Source organism: Hyla sarda, chromosome 2 (assembly GCF_029499605.1).
Source record: "Hyla sarda isolate aHylSar1 chromosome 2, aHylSar1.hap1, whole genome shotgun sequence".
NCBI lineage: Eukaryota > Metazoa > Chordata > Amphibia > Anura > Hylidae > Hyla > Hyla sarda.
This window is the reverse complement of record NC_079190.1, coordinates 438877335-438901479: the sequence shown is the minus strand read 5'-3', so window position 1 is coordinate 438901479 and position 24145 is coordinate 438877335. Positions and strand designations below refer to the sequence as shown.

The 24145-nt window shown below is 43.7% G+C and overlaps 1 protein-coding gene across 4 annotated transcripts in view; it reads right to left on the bottom strand.

Annotated features, from left to right (window-relative positions):
- CTPS2 (CTP synthase 2) overlaps window positions 1-24145 on the bottom strand; it is a 358316-nt gene that overhangs the window by 21023 nt on the left and 313148 nt on the right. For 2 of the 4 annotated variants that reach the window (XM_056559224.1, XM_056559228.1), the window contains one exon: window positions 12278-12357. In XM_056559224.1, coding sequence (XP_056415199.1) covers window positions 12312-12357 — 46 coding nt within the window. In that variant the 3' untranslated portion in view covers window positions 12278-12311. Of the gene's footprint in view, window positions 1-1743; window positions 3682-9900; window positions 10091-12277; window positions 12358-24145 lie in introns of those variants that run through there. The other 2 variants (XM_056559225.1, XM_056559226.1) reach the window with 2 other exon arrangements.

The window sequence follows — 24145 nt, the reverse complement described above, 5'->3', positions numbered from 1 at the left end:
TAAAGAATGACACCTGCTGCGTGCACAGACAGAAACAAAACTGCTAGAGGGAGAGGCGCTGGTGTGACAGCAACTTTTTCAAGTGGCCACTGGACCGTTTATGTTTGGTGTGGGTTTGTCCAGATGAGAGGCGTGAAACTTCCTAAGAAGGGCAGGAGTGTGAATGGAAGTAGCTGGAAGCCACAACCTCTCTTTTTGACCATACCTTTACAATGTACAAGATACCGAATAAAATTTGGAACTTTACGGCTATCAAGGATTCTGGAGACCTCATATTCATGTTCTCCTTCAATTTCAACTGGAGAGGGAGGGTTGTGGAGAGCAGCAAGAGAGGGGACATGGGGGGAGATTCATCAAAACCTGTGTAGAGGAAAAGTCGACCAGATCGCCTCTTTAATTTTTATAAAGGCCTCTGAAAAAATAAAAGAAGCGATCTGAACTCAATTCAACTTTTCTTCAGCACAGGTCATGATGCATCTCCCCCATGGTTCTTACACAAAGAACAATGGAAAGCATTATGAATCTTAAAGAGTATCTGTCATCAAAAAATCTTTTGATATGTTATTCATTAAGCTCTCCCTAGCAACTTTCAAATTATATGTAATTAGAAAAAATGTTTATTTATATCTTTATTTTTTCATGTAAAATATGACCACTAGGGGTCTCCCTACATGCATGTCCGCCTGGCATGAGTCCAAAATCTCAGTACTGGGAACACTGACAAGCGCATCTCCCTGCCTGTCTCCGTCCCCTAAGGAAAGACGCCGCTTGCTGGCCAGAAGTCAGTGTAGTGCAGCTCTTCTGCACAGAAGCATAGGGTCTGCCCTTCTGCTAGTCTGATCGAGGTCTTCTGGAGAGAAGAAAGTAATTTAGAGGGTACGTTTACACATACGCAGATTTGATGCACAGGATTTGGTGCACAGGATTTTCTGCTGCAGATTTCAAAGTAAACTGAATGACTGAGCACAGCTTCTAATCGGCAGTTACAAATCCTGTGCATCAAATCTGCGCAGGATCCTGTATGTGTGAACGTACCCAGAGAGGGAGAGCTACAGGTGCTTTAGAGAGAGAAGAAGGTCAGAAGTGAGCCCAGACAGGCATCAGCTGACGTCACACCTGCTGGTCCACTCCCCCTTCCTCTCTCATAGACAGCACAGAGATGAGCAGCCATACAGGGACAGTTTAAGGTAGGAAAATGGTGTTGAAAAAAAAAATAAGGAAAAAAATAAACAGAATTAGCATCAGGAAGAGTCAGGGACAGATGGGAGGGGGATTAGGGACAGTTTAGTTTGTGATAGGTACGCTTTAAGCAAAGCTGATAGATTCAGTTTGTGGAAGGCTGAATTAATAACCTTGGTGATTTTGTAAGGCCCGATAAAATGTAAAGGCAACTTCTTAAAGTGCACCTTGAGATGTAAGTTTTTGGTGGAGAGCCAAACCTAAATACCTACTACAAATCTAATAAGGCATACATTGTGTTGGCTGTATAATCCCTTAAATATTATAAATGGCACATTGCAGTTAGGGACATGTTATAGATTTTACATTGGCGCTCAGGAGCTTTTCAGGAGCTTATAGTCAGACAATCCAGAAATCCAGTGGTCATGTGCTGAACTGCAGGTGTATCCATGCAAGCAGGATTTAGAATTATAATAAGTCTGTCAAAAGTTGTCCTGTTTGCTGAAAGTAGTTATGTATCAAGAGTTGTTTATTATTCTTTTTTTGATGTTTTTTTCCATGATGCCCAAGGTAATAAAATGAAATACAAGCAGGAAGAAATATTATTTGCTGACTATACAATTAAACTATCTAATATTCTTGTCAGAGCTTTCGTTAGAAAAGAAACAGATGAGCCGTTATCCGCAATACTTCAAAATGGAATGAGCATATTAGTCGTTCATGTCTGGTCTTTATCGGCAAAATTTAAATTTAATTTTACATGAAGAATGGAGCCGTCCCAATTTGCAGGTGGCCTCAGCATATAAAAAAAGTAATGTATTATAACACTCCACTATAATTAAAATAAAGTTCTGGACATACAAGGACTATGTTTCCTAATAGGTCCCGTACATGAAAGTTTAAAGGAGTACTCCGGGGAAGTTAACAAAAATAAAAATGCCCCAAAGCCACCACAATACCTGTTCTGTGTCCCCTGTGCTTATCCATGTGGTCCCTGTTGTCTCCTGAATATTCTATTTCCTTGCTTGCAGCCCAGACTACAACTCCCAGCAGTCAGTGCAGCTCTGTGTAATGCCTGCCAGCCAATTGCTTTTACTATCTGGGGGAGATTAATCAAAACCTGTCCAGAGAAAAAGTTGCTCTGTTGCCCATAGCAACCAATCATATTGCTTCTTTTATTTGGCAGAGGCCTTGTTAAAGATGAAAAAAGTGCTCTGATTGTTTGCTTTGGGCAACTGGGCAACTTTTCCTCTTGACAGGTTTTGATAAATCTCCCCCTCTGTATGCATGCTGTGTTGTTGTAAATACAGTGTAGAAGTCTTTTCTTTCAAACTATTCTTCCCCCAGCAATAAATCATGATATTCTCTGAATGGCAGCAGTCAGTGATTAGACCTACAGCAGTAAAAGAGCAGCGTTATGTGCTGAGGAGACTGGGCTTCTCTGCCGGCAAGATCCTCCCACAGGGAGGGGAGGAGTGGCTGTGAAGCCAGCGCCCTAGTCAAGACAGAAATCACGTGGTGTTTGTCTTCCAGGATGGTGGGGGCTTGTCTCATTGAGGGGTTTGCACAAAGACAAGGATGATCTGATAATTACATCTTTCTCTCACTCCCTGCATGTTAGTGACAGCTGAATGAGGGAAACTGCTCTATATAGCTAATGAATTATATTTAGACAAATACATAGGTTGGTGAGAGGGAAAGGACGAGATATGGGTTTAGTTCCCCGGAGTACCCCTTTAACAATGCTGCCAACCAGTAGCATTTTTAAAGTAATAGTGTAGAAGACAATATTCATAATCAAGACATGTACAATAAAACAATTTGTGTGACCATTTTTTTTTAGGATATTTTATGCTGTTTTGTGCTGAGCCACGTCAGATACTAAGTCCTATGTGGCACTGCACCTGCTGCACCTCATATAATTCTATTTCTATAAAAAAAAAATGTCATCCCCTAAGTACAGACCTTACACTTGATAATGTACATAAATGTATCCCTCCACAAGAAAAATACACATGATGTCACAATACATTTTTTGCTGGGTGAGTTTTATGGTGGGGATCAAAAGTTTGGGCACCCCAGGTAAACATTTGTATTAATGTGCATAAAGAAGCCAAGGAAAGATGAAAAAATCTCGAAAAGGCATCAAATTACAGATTAGACATTCTTATAATAAGTTTTATTTATAGCATGCACTGCCCCCTTTGCAAAGCTGAGACCTGCCAGTGTCATGGATTGTTCTCAATCATCCTCTGGGAAGACCAGGTGATGTCAATCTCATAGGTTTTAAATGCCCAGACTCATCTGACCTTGTCCCAACAATCAGCACCATGGGTTCTTCTAAGCAGTTGTCTAGAAATCTGAAACTGAAAATAGTTGACGCTCACAAAGCTGGAGAAGGCTATAAGAAGATAGCAAAACGTTTTCAGATGTCAAAATCCTCTGTTCGGAATGTAATTAAGAAATGGCAGTCATCAGGAACAGTAGAAGTTAAAGCAAGATCTGGAAGACGAAAAAAATATCAGACAGAACAGCTCGCAGGATTGTGAGAAAAACAATTCAAAACCCACGTTTGAGTTGTGGTACACTATTCCACTATAAAGAAATACTTGTACAAATATGGTCTTCATGGAAGAGTCATCAGAAGAAAACCTCTTCTATGTCTTCACCACAAAAATCAGCGTTTGAACTTTGTAAATGAACATATAGACAAGATGCATTTTGGAAACAAGTTCTGTGGACCGGTGAGGTTAAAATTGAACTTTTTGGCCGAATGAGCAAAGGTACGTTTGGAGAAGAAGGGGAACAGAATTTAATATAAAGAACCTCTGTCCAACTGTTAAGCATGGGGGTGGATTAATCATGCTTTGGGGTTGTATTGCAGCCAGTGGCACAGGGAACATCTCACGAGTAGAAGGATAAAGGAATTCAATAAAATTTCAGCAAATTTTGGATGCTAACTTGATGCCATCTGTGAAAAAGCTGAAGTTAAAGAGAGGATGGCTTCTACAAATGGATAATCCTAAACACACCTCGAAATCCATGGGGGATTACATCAAGAGGCGTAAACTGAAGGTTTTGCCATGGCCTTCACAATCTCCTGACCTCAACATAATTGAAAATCTATGGATAGACCTTAAAAGAGCAGTGTGTGACAGACAGCCCAGAAATTTCAAAGAACTGGAAGACTTTTGTAAGGAAGAATGGGCAAAGATACCTCAAACAAGAAGTGAAAGACTCTTGGCTGGCTACAAAAAGCGTTTAGAAGCTGTGATACTTGCCAAAGGGGGCAGTAGTGCAGGGTGCCCAAACTTTTACAGACGCCATTTTTTTGTTTTCTGTTATTTTGAAAGTGTAAATGATGGAAATAAAATCTAACTTTTGTTGACATTATAAGAATGTCTAATGTGTAATTTGATGCCTTTTGGAGATTTTTCCATCTTTCCTTGGCTTCTTTATGCACATTAATACAAATTTTTACCTGGGGTGCCCAAACTTTTGATCCCCACTATAGCTTAATTTACACTATTTCAGAGTAGATATGACTTTTTTTATTTTGCTTGCATGTTTTTTTTTTAGAAGTTGAGGTGAACAAATTCTAGCTTTGGGCACTTTTGTTTTCTCAGGTGGTGTTTACTGTGTAGGATAAATAATGTTATGTTTTAACTGGTTTAATATTTTCAAATGTGGCTAAAATATGTTAATTTCATGAACGCAATAAATATGATATATGATGAAGGGGGTTTTATACGATTGTTTTTGTTTTTTTTATTTTACAAAGCTAGTGGACTTGTAAAAGCTTGACTCTTGTACAATATGCCGCAATACTATTAGGACTACTAAGATCACAGGCATAGGGGCCTCCACTGGATCCCCGGGTGCAAACAATGAGAAAGGGGGGGGGGGCAGTATTGGCGGATGGAGGGTGCCAACACCTGGTTTCTAACCACCTAGGAGGTTGAGCATCCAGAATCAAAGTAATCACAGATTTTGGCCACTGTCAGTCATGTGTGCATAGGGAACAAGTCATGTAGGCCAAATGTCAGGAAAAGGGTTAATGAGATACCATATATTACAAGATATAGTAAGATCAGTGAGGTTAGATTCCTCCCTGAGAGAGGTAAACAAATCATAGAAATATATATAGGCAGGCGGGAAACAATCACAAACTCAGTAGCAAGGAAGGATCTAATATTCCAGGCAAGCAACACTGGGGCTCCACACCCTCTGATAGGTCCAGGAGCGTCACAATTTTTGCTGTGCACAAAGGGGGAAACAGAACTGCTACAGCCTGGGAGAGGCACGGGTGTGACAATGAATGTAAAATGTTGTAGTCATAAAGCATGGGAAGGGGCTGAAAACATCATCCAAAATTGTGCTTCATATGGTCGGTGGAAGAGGAGATTTTCCTCTGACACACAACCCCCAATATCTTTTCAGAGTAAAACACACATATATTTCAAGTGGAAAAAGGAGCCAAAGGACTCCCTACGCATTGGACAGACAACTGGGAATCCTAGTTTAAGCAGATTAGTGCTTTTAGAGTGTCACTTCAGTTACCTCATAGAATATTTATAGGTTCCAACTTACATTTAGTATTCAATGACTTCATTATTTATGCATCTTTTCATTAGGGTCTTAATTTAACATATTAACGCCATTAGAGCTCACACAAGTAGAATAGGGTATTGAACACTTTTACACCACATGTACCTGCCCTTCTTTCCTATCTGTAATTTGGGGGAGGGTGCCATTTTCCTGTATGCATTAGATGGCTTAAACGAATGCTAAAGTATACCCTGAATATATTTAAGGGAGATTTAAAAAAAAAATGCCCTTACACCTGTTTATTATAAGAAATAAGTAAGTTTAAAAAGACTGGTTGTATGACATCAGATGACAAACAAGGGACAGTGGGTAAAGGTTTGACAAAGTTTTTGTGTTCATTCACTGTAGACCATAACAACCAGTAAGCTTAAGGTAACTGATTCCCTCCTGAATATGAATATAAGTAAGCGACCTAAAAGTCCCCACATGGTAAAATCATCAAACAGATCATTCACTGCATAGTGACATAAAAGTAAGTACCATATTTTTCGCCCTATAGGACGCACCGGCAAAATCTAGAAAAAAAAGATTCTGCACCAAACAGTGATCTTCAACCTGCGGACCTCCAGATGTTGCAAAACTACAACTCCCAGCATGCTCGGACCCTGCAATCGGTGATGCCCTGTATTAGCCGTGAGTCCCGGCCGTTGATGAGACCGATAGGTGTGTATTCGCCGTATAAGACGCACCAACTTTCCCCCCCCCAGCTTTGGGGGAGAAAAAGTGCGTCTTATACGGCGAAAAATACGGTAATCTAAGTCTTACCACTTTATTTCCCAACCTACTCAAACAGCAAAAATGAAAACTGACTTCTTTGCAGACTGCCAGTCAAACATGACACATAGAAAGAGAGAAATTTAATAAAAAACTGTTGTTCCTGTAAATACACTGGTCTAGGTAAACAGCTCAGACGTGGAGATCATTTCGGTTCACTTGACATTAAAACAGTTGCTTTTCCCAGGAGAGGAACTGCTCAGTTAGAAAATTTAGTGTGAGAAGACTGAGCTAAGATATTAAAAGGTTGTCTGAGAGTTTCAATTGCAATAAATAATATTAAAAAACAAAAAACAAACAAAGGTTATTCCCCTGATACATCCCTGGAGCTTCAGCTGTCTACTCCAGTACTGATTAACTTTTGCTAAAGAGATTAGGGATGTCCAAATACTATTTGTATAAGACACAGTACGAGTACTAATACTCATTTTAAGTACTCACCTTTACCAATTATCAATACGTTTTTAATGTCATTTGACAGTAGAGGTGGCTATAGGCTTTGTGAAGCAAAAGTTTAACACGAGGACCTAAATTACACTCATAATTAAGTTTTCCCCACTAGTAGTTAGGTAGTGAACCCCGTATTAGATAGAGGACCCTAGAATATAGGCAAGTAGCCCTCAGTAGATAGGTAGGGAACCCTCCCCTTTTAGGTAAAAGCACCAAGTAGTTAGGTAGTCAAGTAGGTAGGGAACCTTTTATTAGTAGATGCCCCCATCAATTAGTTTGTCCTAGCAAGTCCCCTTCAAAAAAACAAAGATCCCACATACCTTCCCTCCGCTCTCGTGCTGAGACCTCTGCATGCTCTGCTCTGTTAAAGGTTCAAGACCTCTTTTTTTGCACCTTGTGCAATGACAACATTTTATCCTGTAGCAGGTCCTGCACCACTCTGGATAATAGAGCGAACAATGAAGAGGCCTCAGTGTAAAGGTAAGACGAGAGGGTTTTTTCATGGTCTACAAGTACTACGTATGCAAATATTCACTATTAGCACTGTTATCAATACCTGTATTGATATCAGGACATTTGTAAAAGAGATTCCATGTACACCCACGTGACTACTACAGCCAATCACTAGCCTCAGCAGTCATGTGCCATACATTCTTGTATTACTACCTATTGATAAACCAGTAGCAGAGTTGTATGGCGATGGCTTACCTTCCATCTCCCCAATCTTAACTCCCGAGCTGAATGTTCGTGTGTATGCGGTGAATTGGAAAGCTATTAAAGATGTATAAGCACCTCTACTTGAGTAAGAAGGAAGCACAGTTACAAGTTGCAGGAAAAAAACATTTATTCGGAGGGGGGTCGATGTCAAGTTGCTGTTTTTTTTTTTTTTTTCTCACCAAACTGGAAATTAAAATGTAAAGGTAACTAGATAGATAGAGAGTATCAAATGTTGCAGGAGGCAAGATTGGTTACTTCCAGTAATTTGAAGTCCACAACACTTCCCTCCCTCTTAGAATGACTGGCTGAATTTAACTCAATGTAGCAGATTGAGAAATTACTTTCTATACGTTTTATTAGGTGATGGTTTTTGTTATAGGGAACTACGGCATATCGAGCTTGGTTGGATAATTTTCAAGCACCCTCCCTTTTTAGAGAGCATCCTTCCTAGTTATATATGTCCTTTTAAGACTCACGGTTAGTAGACTGGAACGCTGGAGGTAGTAGATCCGTTGGACCTGTGTGGCTGATGATGCGGGTCGTGCCAGGGAGTGGAATCTAAGGTGCGGCTGGTTTTCACTAGAGCTCGCTGCAAAGTGGGATGGTCTTGCTGCGGCAGTCGGAACCCAGGTCGCTACCCCTGGCATGACTCAACCACACAGGGGGCTGAGGAGTTTTGAGGCACAGGAAGGCTACGGCAACTTGTGGTCAGGATAGCAGAAAGTCAGGGCCGGCAGCACAGGTGCGTAGTCAGGGTCGAAGTAGAAGTTCAATAGGCAGGCGGCAGAGGAGCAAGGTCAGGTCACAGAACAAAGGTCAGAACACGGCAAGGCAAACTAAATAACGCTTTCTCTCAGGTACTAGAGCAACAAAGATCCGGCAGGGGTGTGTGGGAGATGCAGAAACTTATAACTGTGGAACAGGTGTAAACCATAATTATGGGCGCACTGGCCCTTTCAATTTTAGAGCTGAGAGAGAGAGGAAGCAGCAAATGACGGAGGTGAGTGACAGGCTGAGATTCACATGCGGACGCGTCCCGCGATGCGTGACAGGAGAGGGGGAATGCGCTCACGGCCAGCGCGTCTGGCCGGAGCGCAAGGTGTAACAGTCCTCTTCATTTGCTTCATATTTTAATACAGAATTGTTACTACTTGGTTGAGGTTCAGTTAGTAAGTGTAGTGCCTGTCACAAACCTAAAATATGCCCTGCATTTCCATGTAATAAACTTTAAAGTGTATTACTTTAAAGTGTTGTACTTTCTGTACCTCAATTTCTTTAATAAACTTTGCTTGAACCATAAATAAGGTCAAAATTGTATTGCTGCTAAAATGTATAAATTGTTAACCTGTTTTCATGAACGTACTTTTACTATTACATGATTTTCCAAATGGCCTGGGATTCTTGAAGGTCTTATCGAGGAAACTTGTTTTTTATGCTTTCTACTACCCATACAGAACCCATCTTTAAAAAGGTCTAAATTGTTTCTTCTTAATATGGTGCATTATACATCTGAATTATCATATAGCTGGGACTTAAAGATCATGCTGTCAGTCCTGTTGAAATACATCCAGTCCGGTTTCAAACTATTTTATAGGGTGAAACGTTGTGTGCTTTTTAGTTTTTTCTGTCTGAAGTCTCTATCCCCTTAGATCCAATTATTTTAATTCTTGGTTCAGAAACTGGGTAGATAGAAAATAGATTATATACATATAAAAGGATGGCCCTCAAGGGTCTGTTCTTTGGAAGAAAGGTCATGATTTTAATGTGGAAATTCCATAATCCGTCTGCAATTAAGAACTGGGTACATCTTACAAATAAATGATTAATTGCCAACATATTTATGAATATCGGAACATTTGGTCTTTTTGGTTTAAATATTTCCTGGCTTTATTAGGATAATTTTTTTTAAATAAATTGTATGATTTTTTAATTACTCCGAACAGGCAAGCAGGGTTTACCCACACTACATGCAATGCACTTTCCTGCCTTTCATTCTAAAGAAACAATAAAAATTATTTTATTATACAAACAAAAAAACAAAAAAATGTATAACATTTTCCAGCATACTTTCTGTATTAATCCCTAAGGCTGAGTTCACATATGTCCAGCATCCAGCCTAGATCTTGACGCAACTCATGCCATAACTGATGACAACGTGCATCAGTTGTCAGGCATCCGGCGTCCATTGTTTCTGGACGTTGGACGCCATTCAACTGATGTCAACTGTGGATAGTATGAAATATCTCCTTTAAATTCAACGGGGTCTCTCAGGATCTGTTAGTGTTCGTCTGGCACTGTTTGCTCCAGTTGAATGAAATTTGTGACAGAGACCTCAACCAGAGCCTCTGATGCAGACGTGAACCTAGTTTTAGATAATAATAGTTCTTTATCTATATAACACACACACATTCTGCAGCATTGTACACTGTTCATATAACCTACACTTGTCCCCATTGGCGCTCCCAATCTAAATTCACCTATCAGCATGTTTTTTGGAGTGTGGAGGAAACCAAACACAAACATAGAAGACAATACAAACTCGTGGCAGATGTTGTCCTAGGTAGGATTTGGACCTCAGCGTTGCAAGGTAACAGTGCTAACCACTGAGCCACCTTGCTGGCATAACATAGAGCCCAGGCAGGCTAGTAGACAGAAATGAGTGAGGAGAAGTAACAAGGTGCAGTGCTTTGTGTGTGAGAGTCATAAAATGAAATTGTATTTTAAAGTGAATGGAAAAAATTGAGAATAATTCAAAGTAACAATACATTTTTTTTGATGTTTCCACAGTAAGATAAAGGCAGATTTTGGAGATGTGTATGAGGTGCAGGTGAAATGAACTCCCACTCCAAAAGGGCCTGCTGCCTAGAAGTTAGGCCTATTTTACACTGAGGAAATTCAGGCACAATCCCCAAGGAATTTGATGCAGATTTCGTATTTAAAGGGTAGCTCCCACCATCCTTTTTTTTCCCTATCCCTGCCTATTACCCATCTATCCCTAACCCCCTCCCTGCTTTTAATTTTTTTTCCACTATGTTAAAAAGGTATTTTTGTCTGCCTGGTAGTGTGCTCACTACCAGGCAGACTTCCCCAGCAGGCACCACGTCATTTATGCCTGCTGGGGCCGACATTTCCGCTTCTATTGGCTGTCAGGGCAAGCTGGGAGTTGTAGTGTTGAAACAGCTGGAGGCATCCTGTGCAGAAAACAATTTGTTAGGGCCATGGGCGCAGCGCGGAGTGGCGCTACCCCGTTCCCTCGGTCTGTTCCCCGATCCCTACCCCCCCGTGTTTAAAATGCCGAACCCCCGATCCCCGCTCTCCCCTAAAATAGATCCGTACATACTGGCAGACAGTCCGGCGTGCAGGGGCAGCAGCAGTGGCGGCGTCATGTGCAGGAGGAGTGGCCGGCCGGCCAGGGAGCCAACAATGAGCTCGCTCCCAGCCTGTCTGATTGACAGGCAGGGAGCGAGCGCAGGCTGAATGAATTAGGATTGATGCCCGGCCGGCATCAGTCCGAATTCAGGCATGACGTCACGCCAGCCTGCAGCCGGCCACTAGGAGGGAGACCCCCTAGTGGCCGGTTCAAATGTTAATTAAAGCATTTTAGTGGGAAAAAAAAATAATGAAAATGTATTAGAGATATGTTGTAGTACATATGTACTACAACATATCAACAACAAAAATAGTTCATGACAGTGCCCATTTAATCCTACATTGATTCCGCCTTGATTCAGACTCCCATTGATTTAAAGGGGTACTCCACCCCTAGACATCTTATCCCCTTATCCAAAGGGTAGGGGATAAGATGTCGGATCATGGGGGTCCCGCCGTTGGGGACTCCCGCAAAATAGCATGCGGCACCCACCTGTTGTTGTCATCAGTTATCTCCCGTTCCCGTGGTCGCGACCCAGACCCCCCAGCGCTTCCGGACAAGAAACAGGTGGGTGCCGCATGCTATATTAAGGGGGTCCCCAGCGGCGGGACCCCCGCAATCAGACATCTTATCCCTATCCTTTGGATAGGGGATAAGATGTCTAGGGGTGGAGTACCCCTTTAAATGGAATTTCCGCAATGCTGTTCACACAGAGTAATTTCTCATCTGAATTCTGATGAACGTATGGACATTTCCATTTCTCCACCAGAATCTGCAACTAAAATCCCATATAGTAATTTTATGCTTTAAATTCCACACCAAATAAGGCCAGAATTCGCTTTATTTCTTTGTCAAGTACTACCATATGTTTTTTTTTTTTAAATGATATAGTAATGCATTTTTGGATAAAGTACATGTTTTCCTTCAGCTATTATACATATATCTAAGTAATAAAAGTCTACCCACCCCCCTATATGACATGTTGTATTGCAGAATTTACCACAGTGTTTTTCATATTCATGCCTTATATTCCCCTGAATGATTCATAGCTTTATCTATTTTAACTGTGTGGAATACAGCACCTGGTCACAGACAATTACGATAATTGTTCTTGAAATAACATACAACCAATGCTATTAGCAAATTAAAAGTAATTAAAATTACAACAAATCCAGTTACCTGATAGTTAAGCCTCTCGATTTAGTGAATACAGTCAATTATCTGAGGAGCTTTCTTCGCTGACGTCACTGTAACTATCCCTATAAAAAACACAAAATACAATAGTCCTTTACCTTGCATTTAATTCCCCTGGATATACATATTTATATAACTATAGCTATATTATTTTTCAATAAAATTTAATATAATAGAAATACCGTAAATCAGACATATGTTACACAGAAATACTTTTATGGCAGTGTTTTACAACCAGTGTGCCTCCAGCTGTTTCAAAACTACAGCTTCCAGCATGCCCGGACAGCCACAGGCTGTCCGGGCATGCTGGGAGTTGTAGTTTTGCAACAGCTGGAGGCACGCTGGTTAGGAAACACTGCCTTACGCACTCATTGAATTTTCTTTTATGCATTCTTGTTTTTCCGTTCTTGCTCTCTAAGGCTGTGTTCACACGGCAGAATTTCAGCAATTCCGCCCAAATTTTCAATCAGCAAAGCCTGCTGAACAGAAATGCGGAAGTGCAGTGGAATTCTGTATTCTCTAAACACAGAATTCTGACAAAATTCAAGCCCCATTCGGTTCAAAGAGATTCAGCCAGACAAGTCTTTAAATTTTCCGAAATTCCGCTGTGTGAATGGGACAGCAGAATCCCATTAAACATAATGGGCTTTAAATTTCAAGGGGAATTTCCAGCAGAATTCTTCAGTAGAATTTTGCACAGAAATTCCACTGTGTGAACATAGCCTAAGGACCAGCGGAATTTATGCGGAATTGCAGATATTCCACATGTGAACATAGCCTAAGGACTAGCGGTAACACATCAAAGGTACTACGGTGGAAAACTATTTTTTTTTAATCAAATGGTGCCAGAAAGAAAAACAGATTTGTAATTTACTTCTATTAAAAAAATCTTAATCCCTCAGGGAATTTATCAGCTGCTGTATGCTCCAGAGGAAGTTGTGTTGTTCTTTCCAGCCTGACCACAGTGCTCTCTGCTGACACCTTTGTCCATGTCAGGAACTGTCCAGAGCAAAGTGGTCAGACAGAAAAGAAATTAAAAAAGAAAAGTTCCTCTGTAGCATACAGCAACTGATAAGTACTGGACATTTTTTAAATAGAAGTAATTTACAAATCTGTTTAAGCTTCTGCCAACAGTTTATTTAAAAAAAAATAAAAAATTCCACCGGAGTACCCTTTTAACAATTGTAGACAACAATGACCTTGACAAACAAACCCAAGATACCTGTAAATAACATGGCAAAAAGCAGAGTCCAAAAGGGAAGTCAGCACAGAACCAACTTCTGTCAGGCAAGTGACCTATCATCATGCTACAGCCGAAAAAATCCAAAGACAAGGTGTGGTTACAGCAAAAAGACATCCGAGATCCGGTCTTTAAAGGAAGGGCTTCAAATTTAATTTGCAACAGAAAGTGACATATGTTACTTTCTGGTGCAAATAAAACTTGACGCCCTTCCTTTAAAGCGCAACTGTGATTGTTACGCCGAGCGCTCCGGGTCCCCGCTCCTCCCCGGAGCGCTCGCTACACTCTCCCCACTGCAGCGCTCCGGTCAGATCCACTGACCCGGGGCGCTGCGATTCCGCTTCCAGCCGGGATGCGATTCGCGATGCGGGTAGCGCCCGCTCGCGATGCGCACCCCGGCTCCCGTACCTGACTCGCTCTCCCTCGGTCCTGTCCCGGCGCGCGCGGCCCCGCTCCCTAGGGCGCGCGCGCGCCGGGTCTTTGCGATTTAAAGGGCCACTGCGCCGCTGATTGGCGCAGTGATTCCAATTAGTGTGTTCACCTGTGCACTTCCCTATATCACCTCACTTCCCCTGCACTCCCTTGCCGGATCTTGTTGCCATTGTGCCAGTGAAAGCGTTTCCTTGTGTGTTCCTAGCCTGTGTTCCAGACCTCCTGCCGTTGCCCCTGACTACGATCCTTGCTGCCTGCCCAGACCTTCTGCTACGTCCGACCTTGCTTCTGTCTACTCCCTTGTACCGCGCCTATCTTCAGCAGCCAGAGAGGTGAGCCGTTGCTAGTGGATACGACCTGGTCACTACCGCCGCAGCAAGACCATCCCGCTTTGCGGCGGGCTCTGGTGAAAACCAGTAGTGACTTAGAACCGATCCACTAGCACGGTCCACGCCAATCCCTCTCCGGCACAGAGGATCCACTACCTGCCAGCCGGCATCGTGACAGTAGATCCGGCCATGGATCCCGCTGAAGTTCCTCTGCCAGTTGTCGCTGACCTCACCACGGTGGTCGCCCAGCAGTCACAACAGATAGCGCAACAAGGCCAACAGCTGTCTCAACTGACCGTTATGCTACAGCAGTTACTACCGCAGCTTCAGCAGTCATCTCCTCCGCCAGCTCCTGCACCTCCTCCGCAGCGAGTGGCCGCTCCTGGTCTACGCCTATCCTTGCCAGATAAATTTGATGGGGACTCTAAGTTTTGCCGTGGCTTTCTTTCCCAATGTTCCCTGCATCTGGAGATGATGTCGGACCAGTTTCCCACTGAAAGGTCTAAGGTGGCTTTCGTAGTCAGCCTTCTGTCTGGAAAAGCCCTGTCTTGGGCCACACCGCTCTGGGACCGCAATGACCCCGTCACTGCCTCTGTACACTCCTTCTTCTCGGAAATCCGAAGTGTCTTTGAGGAACCTGCCCGAGCCTCTTCTGCTGAGACTGCCCTGTTGAACCTGGTCCAGGGTAATTCTTCCGTTGGCGAGTATGCCGTACAATTCCGTACTCTTGCTTCAGAATTATCCTGGAATAATGAGGCCCTCTGCGCGACCTTTAAAAAAGGCCTATCCAGCAACATTAAAGATGTTCTGGCCGCACGAGAAATCCCTGCTAATCTACATGAACTCATTCACCTAGCCACTCGCATTGACATGCGTTTTTCCGAAAGGCGTCAGGAGCTCCGCCAAGATATGGACTCTGTTCGCACGAGGCGTTTCTTCTCCTCGGCTCCTCTCTCCTCTGGTCCCCTGCAATCCGTTTCTGTGCCTCCCGCCGTGGAGGCTATGCAGGTCGACCGGTCTCGCCTGACACCTCAAGAGAGGACACGACGCCGCATGGAGAACCTCTGCCTGTACTGTGCTAGTACCGAACACTTCCTGAGGGATTGTCCTATCCGTCCTCCCCGCCTGGAAAGACGTACGCTGACTCCGCACAAAGGTGAGACAGTCCTTGATGTCTACTCTGCTTCTCCACGTCTTACTGTGCCTGTGCGGATGTCTGCCTCTGCCTTCTCCTTCTCTACTATGGCCTTCTTGGACTCTGGATCTGCAGGAAATTTTATTTTGGCCTCTCTCGTCAACAGGTTCAACATCCCAGTGACCAGTCTCGCCAGACCCCTTTACATCAATTGTGTAAACAATGAAAGATTGGACTGTACCATACGTTTCCGCACGGAGCCCCTTCTAATGAGCATCGGATCTCATCACGAGAAGATTGAACTTTTGGTCCTCCCCAATTGCACTTCTGAAATTCTCCTTGGACTTCCCTGGCTTCAACTTCATTCCCCAACCCTGGATTGGTCCACTGGGGAGATCAAGAGTTGGGGGCCCTCTTGTTCCAAGGACTGTCTAAAACCGGTTCCCAGTAACCCTTGCCGTGACTCTGTGGTTCCTCCAGTAACCGGTCTCCCTAAGGCCTATATGGACTTTGCGGATGTTTTCTGCAAAAAACAAGCTGAGACTCTACCTCCTCACAGGCCTTATGATTGTCCTATCGACCTCCTCCCGGGCACTACTCCACCCCGGGGCAGAATTTATCCTCTCTCTGCCCCAGAGACTCTTGCCATGTCTGAATACGTCTAGGAAAATTTAAAAAAGGGCTTTATCCGTAAATCCTCCTCTCCTGCCGGAGCCGGATTTTTCTTTGTGTCCAAAAAAGATGGCTCCCTACGTCCTTGCATTGACTACCGCGGTCTTAATAAAATCACGGTTAAGAACCGCTACCCCCTACCCCTCATCTCTGAACTCTTTGATCGCCTCCAAGGTGCCCACATCTTTACTAAACTGGACTTAAGAGGTGCTTATAACCTCATCCGCATCAGAGAGGGGGATGAGTGGAAAACGGCATTTAACACCAGAGATGGACACTTTGAGTATCTGGTCATGCCCTTTGGCCTGTGCAACGCCCCTGCTGTCTTCCAAGTCTTTGTTAATGAAATTTTTCGTGATCTTCTATACTCCTGTGTTGTTGTATATCTGGACGATATCCTAATTTTTTCTGCCAATCTAGAAGAACACCGCCAGCATGTCCGTATGGTTCTTCAGAGACTTCGTGACAATCAACTCTATGCCAAAATTGAGAAATGTCTGTTTGAATGCCAATCTCTTCCTTTTCTAGGATACTTGGTCTCTGGCCAGGGACTACAAATGGATCCAGACAAACTCTCTGCCGTCTTAGATTGGCCACGCCCCTCCGGACTCCGTGCTATCCAACGCTTTTTGGGGTTCGCCAATTATTACAGGCAATTTATTCCACATTTTTCTACCGTTGTGGCTCCTATCGTGGCTTTAACCAAAAAAAATGCCGATCCCAAGTCTTGGCCTCCTCAAGCGGAAGACGCCTTTAAACGACTCAAGTCTGCCTTTTCTTCGGCTCCCGTGCTCTCCAGACCTGACCCTTCCAAACCCTTCCTATTGGAGGTTGATGCCTCCTCAGTGGGAGCTGGAGCTGTTCTTCTACAAAAAAATTCTTCCGGGCATGCTGTCACTTGTGGGTTTTTTTCTAGGACCTTCTCTCCGGCGGAGAGGAACTACTCCATCGGGGATCGAGAGCTTCTAGCCATCAAATTAGCACTTGAGGAATGGAGGCATCTGCTGGAGGGATCAAGATTTCCAGTTATTATTTACACCGATCACAAGAACCTCTCCTACCTCCAGTCTGCCCAACGGCTGAATCCTCGCCAGGCCCGGTGGTCTCTGTTCTTTGCCCGATTTAATTTTGAAATTCACTTTCGGCCTGCCGATAAGAACATTAGGGCCGATGCTCTCTCTCGTTCCTCGGATGCCTCGGAGGTTGAACTCTCTCCGCAACACATCATTCCTCCTGACTGCCTGATGTCCACTTCTCCAGCCTCCATCAGGCAAACTCCTCCAGGAAAGACCTTTGTTTCTCCACGCCAACGCCTCGGAATCCTCAAATGGGGTCACTCCTCCCATCTCGCAGGTCATGTGGGCATCAAGAAATCTGTGCAACTCATCTCCCGCTTCTATTGGTGGCCGACTCTGGAGACGGATGTTGTGGACTTTGTGCGAGCCTGCACTATCTGTGCCCGGGATAAGACTCCTCGCCAGAAGCCCGCTGGTTTTCTTCATCCCCTGCCTGTCCCCGAACAGCCTTGGTCTCTGATTGGTATGGATTTTATTACTGATTTACCCCCTTCCCGTGGCAACACTGTTATTTGGGTGGTCGTTGATCGATTCTCCAAAATGGCACATTTCATCCCTCTTCCTGGTCTTCCTTCAGCGCCTCAGTTGGCTAAACAATTTTTTGTACACATTTTTCGTCTTCATGGGTTGCCTACGCAGATCGTCTCGGATAGAGGCGTCCAATTCGTGTCTAAATTCTGGAGGGCTCTCTGTAAACAACTCAAGATTAAATTAAATTTTTCTTCTGCATATCATCCCCAATCCAATGGACAAGTAGAAAGAATTAACCAGGTCTTGGGTGATTATTTACGACATTTTGTTTCCTCCCGCCAGGATGACTGGGCAGATCTCCTTCCATGGGCCGAATTCTCGTATAACTTCAGAGTCTCTGAATCTTCCTCCAAATCCCCATTTTTCGTGGTGTACGGCCGTCACCCTCTTCCCCCCCTCCCTACCCCCTTGCCCTCTGGTCTGCCCGCTGTGGATGAAATTTCTCGTGACCTTTCCATCATATGGAGAGAGACCCAAAATTCTCTCTTACAGGCTTCATCACGCATGAAGAGGTTCGCGGATAAGAAAAGAAGAGCTCCTCCCATTTTTTCCCCTGGAGACAAGGTATGGCTCTCCGCTAAATATGTCCGCTTCCGTGTCCCTAGCTACAAGTTGGGACCACGCTATCTTGGTCCTTTCAAAATTTTGTGTCAGATTAATCCTGTCTCTTACAAACTTCTTCTTCCTCCTTCTCTTCGTATCCCTAATGCCTTTCACGTTTCTCTTCTTAAACCACTCATCATCAACCGTTTCTCTCCCAAATCTGTTCCTCCCACTCCTGTTTCCGGCTCCTCGGACATCTTCTCCGTCAAAGAGATCCTAGCATCTAAAAAGGTCAGAGGGAAAACCTTTTTTTTAGTGGATTGGGAGGGTTGTGGTCCAGAAGAGAGATCCTGGGAACCTGAGGACAACATCCTAGACAAAAGTCTGCTCCTCAGGTTCTCAGGCTCTAAGAAGAGGGGGAGACCCAAGGGGGGGGGTACTGTTACGCCGAGCGCTCCGGGTCCCCGCTCCTCCCCGGAGCGCTCGCTACACTCTCCCCACTGCAGCGCTCCGGTCAGATCCACTGACCCGGGGCGCTGCGATTCCGCTTCCAGCCGGGATGCGATTCGCGATGCGGGTAGCGCCCGCTCGCGATGCGCACCCCGGCTCCCGTACCTGACTCGCTCTCCCTCGGTCCTGTCCCGGCGCGCGCGGCCCCGCTCCCTAGGGCGCGCGCGCGCCGGGTCTTTGCGATTTAAAGGGCCACTGCGCCGCTGATTGGCGCAGTGATTCCAATTAGTGTGTTCACCTGTGCACTTCCCTATATCACCTCACTTCCCCTGCACTCCCTTGCCGGATCTTGTTGCCATTGTGCCAGTGAAAGCGTTTCCTTGTGTGTTCCTAGCCTGTGTTCCAGACCTCCTGCCGTTGCCCCTGACTACGATCCTTGCTGCCTGCCCCGACCTTCTGCTACGTCCGACCTTGCTTCTGTCTACTCCCTTGTACCGCGCCTATCTTCAGCAGCCAGAGAGGTGAGCCGTTGCTAGTGGATACGACCTGGTCACTACCGCCGCAGCAAGACCATCCCGCTTTGCGGCGGGCTCTGGTGAAAACCAGTAGTGACTTAGAACCGATCCACTAGCACGGTCCACGCCAATCCCTCTCCGGCACAGAGGATCCACTACCTGCCAGCCGGCATCGTGACAGTGATGAACTTGGGGCTATATAACCTACACACAGCCTTTGTACTGGGTGCCAGCCCACTGAGGAGGCAGGTGGCGGAAGCAAGCGCTTGCCAGGATAACACGCTGCGGCGCACACGGGGGATAAGCTAAGATGCGCATGCGCTGGGACCTGTGTGTCAATCACACAGCGGTAACAGCGCTGACATACAGGGGATAGGCGTGTAGGGGGTGGGGCATAGCAAACCTTGCGCCACACCGATCCGACTGTGTGTAGCTGCTATGAAAAAAGTTTTTTGGGGTAAGAACACTACTATAGACACAATCTGCACACAGTACAAAGGCTGTGTGTAGGTTATATAGCCCCAAGTTCATGACAGTTGAGCTTTAAAGATGGGATTTCGGAAGTCTTTTTGCTGTGACCAGACCTTGTCTATAGTAAAGAGCAGGATACTATTATTAAAGGGGTATTCTGATTTAAAGGGGTATTTTGCATAATAAGTCTTGTGGCAAATGTGGGGGAGCGGGGAGTAATCAGAGACACGTTTGGTCAACAACCAATGGAAAAGACAGAACTACACATCTTCCAGGAGCGGGTAAGTACAGTGAAAATCACACACACATGCTTTATTTTCAAAGTGTTTTATTATTTTTTTTCAAGAACAAACTGCAAAAAAAGGAAAAAAGACAAATCAAGAAGTATGCAATCATTCAAGGGCAAAGGCATACGTATATTCATGGACATCCAGAAACCCTGTTTAACTATCATCTGGTAACAACCATAGCGGTAGAATGGATTGGGCTAGCTCAGACATAAAGTTATTGAAATAAAAACATGGAAGAGAACTAAAGAACCATCATTGTCTGATACATAATGCCATAGGAGTTCATTAAGACCCGAATAAAATTAAACCCTCTGGGGTCACCCAGAAAACAGCAGCAAAAACACACATAGGAAGACAAACAGAACTCACAAAGGGTGGACAAGGGGTGGGGAAAGGGGGGGAAAGAAACCCTACGAATAATCAATTGATGGTTAAGGAGAACTTTCCCAAGAAGTTATTCACTGACACCAAGCTACATCAAAAACTTTTAGCGAGTGCTTAAGACCAGTTCACTTGACATTTGCCCTAATCCAGTTTAATTTGGACTTAATACAGTTGAAAGGTATAGATTGACTCAGCTTGTAGCAATGGAAATCTTGGCAGTCAGAAAAACAGCATAGATAAGCTTCCTAGTACACCTGAGTGTACTGGAGCATTTAATAGGGCTTGTTCTGGCCTCTTCCTAAGGTTAACTCCTGAGATCATATAGATCAGAGGGTAACTGCAAATCAAAAAGCATTGCAAGAGGGGGCAACCATATGTAAAGCACGAATCCCCTGATTCGGAACCTATGAGAACAAAAAGGCGAGGCTGAGGGAAACATTTTTGCCATTCTAGTAGGGACCAAATAACATAGAAGTAAGACTGCTCAGCCCACATCTTGCAGAGCAGGCTTTTTTTGTACGAAAGTATACTGCAGACTTTCACTGGAGGGGTACTCCGGTGGAAAACTTTCTTTATTTTTTAAATCAACTGGTGCCAGAAAGTTAAACAGATTTGCATATTAACGCCTTAAGGACCGGGGTTTTTTCCGTTTTTGCATTTTCGTTTTTTGCTCCTTGCCTTTAAAAAATCATAACTCTTTCAATTTTGCACCTAAAAATCCATATGATGGCTTATTTTTTGCGCCACCAATTCTACTTTGTAATGACATCAGTCATTGTGCCCAAAAATCTACGGTGAAACGGAAAAAAAAATCATTGTGAGACAAAATTGAAAAAATAAACACCATTTTGTAATTTTTAGGGGCTTTCGTTTCTACGTAGTACATTTTTCGGTAAAAATGACACCTGATATTTATTCTGTAGGTCCATACGGTTAAAATGATACCCTACTTATATAGGTTTGATTTTGTCGTACTTCTGGAAAAAATCATAACTTCATGCAGGAAAATTAATACGTTTAAAATTGTCACTTCCAATAACTTTTTTATTTTTCAGTGTATGGGGCGGTATGAGGACTCATTTTTTGCGCCGTGATCTGAAGTTTTTAACGGTACCATTTTTGTATTGATAGGACTTATTGATCGCTTTTTATTCATTTTTTCATGATATAAAAAGTGACCAAAAATGCACTATTTTGGACTTTGGAATTTTTTTGCGCGCATGCCATTGACCGTGCGGTTTAATTAATGATATATTTTTATAATTCGGACATTTCCGCATGCGGCGATACCATATATGTTTATTTTTATTTACACTGTGTTTTTTTTTATGGGAAAATAGGGAAGGGGTTAAATGATATTTATTCAATTTTTTTTTCACAGTGTTATAGGTTCCATAGGGACCTATAACACTGCACACACTGATCTTTTACATTGATCAGTGGTTTCTCATAAGATGATTCTGTCGCTTGACTGCTCATGCCTGGCAAGGCATTGAGCAGTCATTCGTCGACCGGACAGCGAGGAGGCAGGTAGGGACCCTCCTGCTGTCCTGTAATCTGTTCGGGATGCCGCGATTTCGCCGCGGCTATCCCGAACAGCCCACTGAGTTAACCGGCATGGTTTCAGTTTCACTTTAGATGCGGCGTTCAACTTTGAACGCCGCGTCTAAAGGGTTAATAGTGCGCGGGCGCTATTAGCCACAGGTCCCGGCCGTTGTTAGAGGCCGGGCCCGACCCACTATGACGCAGGGCCACGCCGTGGCCCCGCGTTATAGATCGGGAGCGGACACATGACGTTCCAGTACGTCATGTGTCCTTAAGGGGTTAAATAAAAATGTAAATTGAGGCTGGACGAGTCCTCCGTAGGACTTTTCCTCAGCAGCTAAAAGTAAAAGGGTTTAAGACTTTTACTTTTAGCTGCTGAGGAAAAGTCCTACGGAGGACTTGAAACGCGTCCAGCTTTCCCTTCTACGTGCCACTCCATACAGCCAATATCCCAGAGGCAGAACCCTTCAATTTTCGGCGCATCAAACCAATGCGCAACGCTCCAGCCATGAGGATACGCCACACCGGGCTAATTATCAGAGCCGTTACAAGGATCGGATCCTCTACAATTTGCTGTATCTTTCGAGACAAGCCGTGTATATAACAGCAACCCATCATCTGTACCAAGCCGGGACCACCAGCGCCACATCAGGTACTATGTATACAACTATGCTGTACTTTTGAAGCGCTGCAGTCCCCTGTTTATTTGCCCATCAAAACTCACTGCATATTTTGAGACCGCAAAATCTCTAGCAGCAGGTGTTTCATTCAAGAGAACTAAACCCTTTACACAATTGTATGCATACATAGGATCACTTGTCTAGCAACATTGTATCCTCCCTATAAGCTCACTTCAGACATCGCAGTATATCATTGAGACTGCCCAGTCTCTAGCAGCGGGCTCTTTGCACAAAGAGCCAGAACTTATACACCGGATTACAAATGATTCACATACAGGGGATTCATTTGAACAAATCTACTAAGAGATTAATATGCACTTTATTTTCATGGTACCCACCATCTGAACTATTAGATCAATTTCTCAAGAATATCTCTATTTTTCCGGCTGGCTTATCGGACACTGTGGATAATTTTGGCTGTTTTATCGGATACTGTGGACACTCTTATATTTTTTATAATTTTTTTTAAATTTTATGAATTTTACTAATTACCTGTTGATATTAGTTACAATTGCCGTATTATATTTGTATATCTATTGTGAATTTTTATTGTGTATTTGCCGACCCACAAGGGCCCACACTTTAACTATCATATATATTTTATTATGATAAACATATCATCATCCAATATTCATTGACCCTGGGCTTCAATTTCCATTTTTTATTTATTGCATTTTTTACACCGTGGGTATAGGTGTTATTTGAGTAGCTCGGGTCCCAGGAAACTAGTTGATAAGAGCCCCTCCTACTCTTTATACAGATTTGCATATTACTTTTATTAAAAAATCTTAATCCTTCCAGTACTTATTAGCTGCTGAATACTACAGAAGAAATAATTTTCTTTTTGGAACACAGTGCTCTCTGGTGACATCACAAGCACAGTGCTCTCTGCTGACATCTCTGTCCATTTTAAGAACTGTCCAGAATAAGAGAAACTCCCCATAGCAAACATATGCTGCTCTGGTCAGTTCCTAAAATGGACAGATATGTCAGCAGAGAGCACTGTGCTCGTGATGTCAGCAGAGAGCACTGTGTTCCAAAAATAATTTATTTTTATTATGTAGTAATTTAAAAAAAAAAAAAAAAAAAAAAAGTTTTCCCCCGGAGTACTCCTTTAACTTTTGCCATAGGACTTATTAAGCAAATTATTTTGCATACCCTGAAAACTTGTTTAAATGCATTCACGCTAGGGATCGACCGATATTGATTTTTTAGAGCCGATACCGATAACCTGTGAACTTTCAGGCTGATAGCCGATAATTTTACCGATATTCCGTGCATTTTAATTTGTGGGGGAAAAAAGATGTCTACACAAATCTGCTGTTAAATGAACAAGTCTATAGTTAACGTTAAAGTTGGGCTGTGTACACTGAAGACAAGCAGGGCTCTGTACACCTAGGACAAGCAGTGCGTTGTACACTGAGGACATGTGGGGCTCTGTGCACTGAGGACAAGCAGGGCTCTGTACACTGAGGACAAGCAGGGCTCTGTACACTGAGGACAAGCAGGGCTCTGTACACTGAGGACAATCAAGGCTCTGTACACCTAGGACAAGCAGGG